The sequence below is a fragment of the Eschscholzia californica genome, unplaced genomic scaffold (assembly GCF_041429995.1).
Source record: "Eschscholzia californica isolate CP2 unplaced genomic scaffold, dmEscCali1.0.p SCAF_1, whole genome shotgun sequence".
Taxonomy (NCBI): domain Eukaryota; kingdom Viridiplantae; phylum Streptophyta; class Magnoliopsida; order Ranunculales; family Papaveraceae; genus Eschscholzia; species Eschscholzia californica.
Window position 1 is genome coordinate 60,389,169 of NW_028238198.1, and position 8,385 is coordinate 60,397,553.

The 8,385-nt window shown below is 37.4% G+C and overlaps 2 protein-coding genes across 2 annotated transcripts; both read right to left on the minus strand.

The window, feature by feature from the left end:
* Positions 1-1,731: 1,731 nt before the first annotated feature.
* On the minus strand, positions 1,732-4,187 carry LOC147567959 (cytochrome P450 77A2-like). Its single transcript, XM_086670256.1, has 2 exons — positions 1,991-4,187; positions 1,732-1,916 (listed from the first exon to the last, which is right to left on the minus strand). The coding sequence occupies exon 1, from the start codon at positions 3,530-3,532 to the stop codon at positions 1,994-1,996; it is 1,539 nt and encodes a 512-aa protein (XP_086526382.1). The 5' UTR covers positions 3,533-4,187; the 3' UTR covers positions 1,732-1,916; positions 1,991-1,993.
* Positions 4,188-5,266: 1,079 nt separating this feature from the next.
* On the minus strand, positions 5,267-8,047 carry LOC147567960 (fructose-bisphosphate aldolase 1, cytoplasmic-like). The gene is made up of 2 exons (XM_086654452.1): positions 7,303-8,047; positions 5,267-6,631 (listed from the first exon to the last, which is right to left on the minus strand). The coding sequence occupies exons 1-2, from the start codon at positions 7,328-7,330 to the stop codon at positions 5,583-5,585; spliced, it is 1,077 nt and encodes a 358-aa protein (XP_086510578.1). The 5' UTR covers positions 7,331-8,047; the 3' UTR covers positions 5,267-5,582.
* Between the last annotated feature and the right edge of the window lie 338 nt (positions 8,048-8,385).

Consider the following 8,385-nt stretch of genomic DNA (forward strand, 5'->3'; position numbering starts at 1 on the left):
ATCTCTAAGTTCCTTTCAGTGATGAAGCATATATATACAAAACATTTCCCCTCTGTCTCCCCACTTCCCTCCCTCTTGCTCTCCCTCCAGCATCCCTAAAATACCATGGGTCTATTCTCCTGTAATATCAGCACCTGGGGAAAGGGATTAGGGTGTACAAAAATGTTTAGCATATTCATCTAGTGTTTGTTTATTTTTAGTGTTAATTCTGTTTTGGCCCCTAATTTGTGACCAACTCATCGTTTTGGCCCCATAAGTGTCTGGTAGTTCGATTTGACCCCCAATGACCAAAAAAATTCTAACTTTTTTCGGAACTACTCTTAGGAGTCAAAATAGAATTCATTCTAAAATTTTTTACAAACATAAACCCCAACTCATCTCTCCCTCTCTCTTCCATTTTGGAATTAATTCCAATTTGACTCCCAAATATAGTTCCGAAAGAAGTTGAAATTCTTTTTACCTTTGGGGGCCAATTCGAACCGTCACACACTTATAGAGACCAAAACAATGATTTGGTTATAAATTAGGAGCCAAAACGGATTTAATTCTTATTTTTAACTACATATTCAAGCCATCCCCAATTGTAGATCCCCATCTTTTCTTCTCTCCTTTAGTTGGTGGGTGACAAGTCCAAAATGAAAACTACATTGGGTTTAAGGTCTAAACAAAATGAAAAAAAAGTCATAAGTATTTATTTTGAATCGGTGATTTTTCCTTTTGCAAATACACAAATTCATTACAAGCTGGTAATTGTTTAGAGATCCAGAATGTGTATATATGTATATGAACATGTTTGTTTTTCACCCAACACAAATTAAGTTGCATGAAAGTAAAAAAATGAAAAGCGTATAATTAACGCTTTGCTTTATGCAATAAGATAACGATATCATGCAAAAAGATGATTCAATTTTGTGTTACTATATTTTTTTTTTTTTGGAAATTGACTACAATCAATGGTAGTCATTACATTTGGCATTGATACATCAAAGATGTGATAAGCTCGATAATCGCCGAGCCTATAGCCTAACTAAACTATGGCCTAAAGCCCAACTACATTATTTATACCCTACTAATCACAATTCATATAACTAAAGATTTCACGTTTTCTGGGATTCGAACCTGGGGCTTCCATGTCAACACCTTGGAACCACTTGCGCTACCAATTGTTCACAATTTTGTGTTAGTATTCAACTTAGACTAAAATTTCCTCTTTAAATGTGTTCTCTCTCTCCCTAAATTATCATTAAATTTCGTCTCTTATATGCACATAAAAAAAGAGTTTTTTTTTTTTTTATGAAAGACATAAAAAAAGAGTTGGTGTTGTCCTTTTAAAAGTGAAACAGACTTGGTAAGGGGTGGGAAGCTCATTTACTAGCTCTGAACTACAAGCTTATTTTAGTCTAAGATTCCATCCGGACTCAGAGTAGGAATTGTTCATTATGATCCCACCACCATCAGGTTGGTGATATTTCATTTTTTACTATTAATATTGTTTAAGAACTTATGTCAAATTTGAAACCTGACATGAACATATGAATTGATTCGAATAACCTTTGTCCTATACTCCAATTCAAAGCGGTGTACGAAGCTATTTGTATGAGGATGATTGCTGTACTTCAAACATTTTGTGTCGTGTTATCGGATTCGTCTATATGACCTTTCAACAATTAAAAAGAATCGCACATATGACTGATTTACGATAATTTTAGGTGCATTTAAGTAACAAGACGATTTAGATTAGGAAGATGAATTTGATTGAGACAATAATAAGAAACAAACAAAACACCACAAACATGACCTACTAATGCTTGGGATTTGAATGGTTAACACCAACCTTCTATCAACCTTCTTGACTACCAATAAATTCTTGCCTTCTCTTTTCATAGAATTAGAAATCCCCATAAATGAACTCCCCCCTATAACAAGATAACATTTGAAATCGACACACATATATTGAAAATATAAAACTAATACAGAGTTAACATCTTACCATTTATGCCCTTTTCTTGATCAAAGCTCGAAGAGTATTCTTCATCACAATAGTAAATTCTGCTTTCTCGCCAAAGTCTAACGTGCCCTGGGCGGGTAATAAACACCACTCGAACTCTTGAACCATCCTTCCTATCATCAATGTGATATGAATCATGGCCATATTAAGGCCGGGACAAATTCTTCTTCCCGCCCCAAACGCCATCATCTTTATATCTGTTACGCCCGTTATATCAGCGTTTTCTTTGCCCAATAAATACCGTTCCGGATCAAATTTATCTGGGTCGGACCAAATATTCGGGTCCTCCGAAATCGGGGGTATGTAAATCTCAACGTTCACCCCTGGAGGTATGTCATACCCACCTAACTTTGTGGGCTCAATTGCTGCATGGGTAAGAGAAAAATAAGTGGGTGGGTGTTTCCTTAGTAGCTCTTTTGTAAAAGCTTGAAGATATATCATCTTGTCAATGTCTTTTTCGTCTAGCTTTCGATCTCCTACGGTTGATTTGATCTCGTCGTATAATCTTGATTGGATAGTGGGGTTTTCGATCAATCTAGCTATGGCCCACTCGACTGCTGTAGCTGTTGTATCTGTCCCACCGTTAAGTAATTCGGAACAAAGTGTTACCAGTTCAGGGTCACTAGGACATGATTCTCGGCCCTCAATTTTGAGATTGAAAAGTGTATCTAGGTAAGAGAATGTAGCTGCTGTTTTATCGGATCCAGGGTTTTGTAATGCAATTCGACGTTTTTCTATGAAGGGTACCAGTGTTTTAATTTGTTCTTCTCGGATCTCCATGACCCGTTTTCGTTGCTTGGAGAAAAACGGACTTAGTACGGGTAAATAATCGTCAAGTCTCGGGTCAAGAATCATCAATACCTTCTTCATCATCTCATCAATTCTTTCTACCGTTTTTTCATCCATCTCCAACCCAAAACACATAGAAACAAGAATAGAAAAGACAGCAAAACGGGCATTTTTCAAGACCCAAACTGCTCCACAATTTGACTCGGCCTCTGTTGTGATCCGCCCAATGAACCGGTCCATAGCTATCATTCTGACATTATGGAATTCTCTCAACCGATTTGAACTCAACATTCCTTGTACCATATTCCGTCGGAGGGATCGCCATACGGGTCCATATTCGGACGAGTTAACAGTAAATTTGTTGGAACTAAATATTATCCGGGTCGGGTTTTCGGGTGGTCGGCTAGCAAAGAGTTGACCCTTTTCGATAAGTGCTTCATGAACTAATTCAGCACTACTAACAATGATCATGGTTCGGGCACCCATTTTCAAGGTGAAAATGGGTCCATATTTTGGCCGAATATCTCGGACAAATTCAAAGAACTGTTTACGCGAACGAGCAACTTGGAAAAGGTTACCGACAACCGGCCATCCCGGTGGGCCAGGAGGAAGGTTAAGATGAGGTTTTGATTTTATGAAAGCTACCAACAATACCAAAGCTGATACAAGGAAAATCAACAGAAGAATGAAAGGAGAGTAGTAAGAAGAAAACGTAAAGACATAGAAAGAAGTCATAATGGAGTGAGGGAGAATTTAGAGAGAAAGAAGGCGACTTTAGCCTAGATGAAATGATGGTAGAATGGGAAACTTTATAGAGAAAAACAAAGGAGAAAAGTTGGATGAATGGTGATAAACTTGGGACTTATATAGAGACTTAAGATGCCAAACTCTAGGATAGGTGATCTTTTGGAACAACAATGCTACCCGACCCGACAGATGCCCAAACGGGCGGACAAGGTTAAATTGCTGACGTCAGCAATTTGGTCTAACAAGATGAAATGTGTAATGACATCAGTGATTTGGTTTTGTCCAACCAAATAGCATTTTCCCTTTCAGAAATTTTTGATATGTTACCTTTAACAATTAACAATGTAGAGTGACACATATAGGAGAACAAATGAACCTCCTACCTACCTTCAATCAAGAGGGCAAGATATGAAATTACTTTCGATACCGATTTGGTAACCAAGATATGAGGTTCCGAGCAAGGCTTACGCCCTCTTTCAGCCGCACCAAACAAATCCACTATGAATATGAAGTTACAACTTACTCGAGTTACCGTACACAAAGTCTAGTGCACTCTCCGATTACAAAATCTCACTTCAACTTTCTTATCCTCACACTTATACAAACTCTCTTGATCAACACTCTCTACTCTTTCACTTTAGTCGAAGAGACTTGAGAATGGGATGATGAATTTAATGAATGAGGGAGGCTATTTATAGCACTCCATCGTCCAGATGAGAAAGAGAGAATTAAATTGGATGCCTAATTTTCTTCCATCCATATAATCCCTAACTGCATTTTCCTCTTTAAGACCATAAAGAATGACTATGCTAGCTTCCTTCAAGTAGGGTGGCCGTAACGTTTTAGACTTTTCTCCTAACATTAACTCACATTTGACCCCCACCATATAACATACACCACCATTACTTTGTTGATTATTTTTCTTCTTCCTCACGGTAGCATATAGGTTTTCCCATTCGGGTTTTAACTTTAAACATCTTACACCCTTCTCTTAGCCGCTTAAATATAATGAAAATTTAATTGAGAAGAAGAAAACAGGGGAACCACAAATCTTAATTCAGAAGAAGAAAATAAGAGTACCACGAGTTATTGTATTTTTGTAACTTCAAATTTAGACAAGAAAATTACAGTAATGTTTTGTTTCTATGGTAAACAAGTAAAAATCCTTTGTGCCATTATTATGTCTGGCTATATTGACCACGATAGAATCGATAATGGTAAAATTTGGTGTGTCTCTATTGGTGTGGTCTTGGTTCCAGAAAGTTATCTTTCTAGTTCCCATTACGCAAAGGACCTAAGATTTTTGTAATTTGAACTTCGTAAGTGAGCTCTTGGCTTTCTTTGCCGACTAAACAGAGGAAATTTTTCCTCAAACTTAGAAAATGATCACCAACCGTCTTAGTGTGAAATTAACACCAACCGTCCTCATTCAAGTTTCGTGTTGTAATTTACTTTTACAAGTCTTATGTTGTAAGGAGTGAAACCTCTCAAACCATGTAAAATATATTAGAATGAAGTTATCTTGTTTTGTGAGGTGAGGTTGCCTTCTGTTTTAATGAAGTTACTATTCCAAAAAAAAAAGAATTCCTTGTTCTAGTTTAACACAAAACAAAAATCAACCGCACTAAACGGTATTTAAGGGCTACAGAATAAGAATGTGCCTTCATAAAACAAATAAATCCTCCAAAAATTAAAAGCATAAAAATGATAAATTTTTCGGTAGGAGAAACAAGAAAAATATTAACCTTAAACAGAAATAATACCAATTGACAATAACACCGATAAGAGAAAACATAATCTGAATCAAGCAGAGGGAGAAGAACACATCATCTCAGATTCATGACCCTGCCCAAAAATTATTGCATCACTCATTAACTCTTAAACCCTCTCTCCCTAAACCCTTAAAATTGAAGTCCAAAGAAACCACTCTTTGTTTTATCTTCTATTCCCAGATAAGTTTACTAATCAAAACAGCAACAAAAGCAGAAACGAAAAGAAACAAGAACAGTAAAGAAAGAACCCTTTTTCAAGGAATCAATCAGTACTTGTAACCAGCAACGTGAAGGCTCTCGGAGGCACCATCTCCAATCACAGCATCACCCTTGTAGGTACCCAAGGTAGCTTCGGAGTTTGCCTTGCATCTTGTGAGGAAAGCTGTCTGTGCTTTCTCAATGTTCTCATCCTTTCCAGCCCATGCCTTGAGAGTACTTGATTGAAGAGCACGTCCAAAGGAGAAAGATAGGGACCATGGCTTCTTTCCCTTGAGCTTGTTCATTGCGTTAAGGTTGACGGTTGCTTCCTCTTCACTTTGTCCACCAGACAAGAAAACCACAGCAGGAACAGCTGGTGGCATTGTCCTCTGAAGAGCTCGAACAGTGTATTCAGCGATCACCTCTGGAGCGACCTTCTTTGCTTCAGAACCAGGAGTAACCATGTTGGGTTTCAAAAGAGTTCCCTCAAGAAGGACATGGTGATCGTTCAATGCCTTGTAGCAAGCTGCAAGGACTCTCTCAGTGACATCGGCACATCGGTCAATGTCGTGAGTTCCGTCGACCAAGATCTCAGGCTCAACAATTGGGACCAACCCGTTTTCTTGGCAAATAATGGCATATCGTGCAAGCCCATTAGCATTCTCGTTGATAGCCAATTGAGATGGCTCATTTGGGCCGATATTGAGGACAGCCCTCCACTTAGCGAACCTAGCACCAGCAGCATAATACTGTTGGCAACGCTGGGCTAGCCCATCAAGACCCTGGGTGGTAGTCTCGCCATTGGTTCCGGCAAGCTCAACGGTACCCTTGTCAACCTTGATACCGGGTAGGACTCCAGCCTCCTTGAGAACATCAACAAATGGCTTTCCAGCAGCAGTCTTTTGGTAGAGAGTTTCTTCGAAGAGGATCACACCACTTAGGTATTGAAGGCAGCCTGGGGTACAGAAAAGAAGCTCACGGAGAGCACGTCTGTTAGCCTCAACATTCTCAACGTTGATGCTAGATAGACGCTTTCCAATTGTACCAGTGGATTCATCAGCAGCAAGAATACCCTTTCCAGGGGTACCAATGTAGGCAGCATTGGCGATAAGCTCATCTGTAAATTATGACAAATTACAATCATCAACTCGACTCGAAAAACATTTAATTTACAAAAAAGAAAACGTAAATAACAAAGAAATACTCCAATTCAATATCTACAACTACAAAAAAGTTAAAAGATTGTTGAAAAACAAAATGTTAACTCAATATTAATTTTAGGAGAATAGATCCATGTCTATGGAATTAAGTTATAACTGAAACTCAAAGTAGTAACTCAATAAATATAGATCAGTGTTTTTTTCTCATCAAAATACCAAAAATAGAGGAAAAACTGACGATTAAATTGAATTGACGTAAATGAATAATGATTCTCACAAGAAATTAAGAATCAAATCACAGTTGGTCCTACCCATCTACAAGAAAAGGATAAAATTTCACAAATCGGCTTTAACTTTTTCGTTATTTCTTCGCATGTTATCTAGTGGGCATGAATATAAAGTAGATCTGAAATTAAATCTGCCTAACCAAAGAGATCAAGATGAGATAAACCCATTTCAGATTATCAAGATCCATAAATACAGATCCGTACGGAATAAGAAGAAATAATACCCAGATAAATAAATCAACAAGCGAGTTAGTGATTCTAAGATCAGATCTGATCACTATACATTGCAAAAACAAATGAAAACCCTAAACAAGAACAAAAAAGAAGAAGAGATGAGTTACCAGCGTATTTCCCCTTGTAGCAAGACATGATGTTGATGATAGAGAGAGAGAGAGATTTTCTTGTAGAAGAAGAAATGAGAGAGAGAGGGAAAATAATATGGGAGGAAAAAGAGAAGGGGGAGGTAGGGTTTTATAAAGGAGTATTAGGGGTTAAACGAGAGAGACGTCTTCGTTATTATCGCTAATCCACGAGAACTTTTGCTTTTCTTTGACATGGAGTACCACGTCAGCGTTTTATACAATGACACGTTACTATTAAACGGCCGTTACGAAAGAAAAAACGGTCGTTACAAAAGAAAATGGTTTGACTGGTGGAGAATCTATAGATCTGATGGAGAGACCGGCTGTCCAGGGGTCACGAGTATTCTTCCTCTTCGGCGCCTATAGCTATTACGTGGAGCGCTTTTAGAACTTCTCATCTTACTTTAGTATATACCCTTCTTTATGCGCATCTTATATTGAATTCTGAACCAACTAACTCTTTTTTTCTCTCTTAACAAAAAAAAAAAAAAACTCTTTTTTCCTTCTCTTTTCAACAAAAGGAAAAAAGAAACTCTTTCCTTCTCAAAATGGTGATAACTATGGTGATCGTCAACTCATTCTATGCTAGAGATGCTTTCTCTTTTTAATAGATAAAAATTCGACTCTTTTTGTTGTTTGGATCGTTTCAAGATTTATAACATAAACTACAAATTACGTTTTTTTATTGAAACTTGTTTTCCAAATCTACAAATACACCTACAACAGATGACTAGACAGAGAAAGATTGTTTTATAGCGCTAATTAATTTATTGAGTTCCATAAAAAGATTGTTTTCCCACGAAAAGTGCTGGGAGTTTGTTAAAGTCACAATCTTTTATTTCATTTTTTGAGTTTCCATCATTTGCTATCAATGCAAATTAAATTCGGAGTGGTGATTGAATGAAGTCGTGTTCACCCTAGAAAGTATGTGCTTGAGCTCGTGGTCTTCGATCTAAGAAGAGATCAGCCATCCATAAAAAATATTCACGTTTATTATTTGTGAGAGTAGTTTCGCATGAGAGAAGAGCGATCAAGCAACCAAAAATATAATCTCTAGGTCAT

Coding starts and splice junctions, on each gene's coding strand:
- LOC147567960 (XM_086654452.1), bottom strand. CDS start 7,330: ATGTCTTGCTACAAGGGGAAATACGCTG. Junction 6,632..7,302: donor CTACAAGGGGAAATACGCTG/GTAACTCATCTC, acceptor CATAATTTACAG/ATGAGCTTATCGCCAATGCT.
- LOC147567959 (XM_086670256.1), bottom strand. CDS start 3,532: ATGACTTCTTTCTATGTCTTTACGTTTTCTTCTTACTACTCTCCTTTC.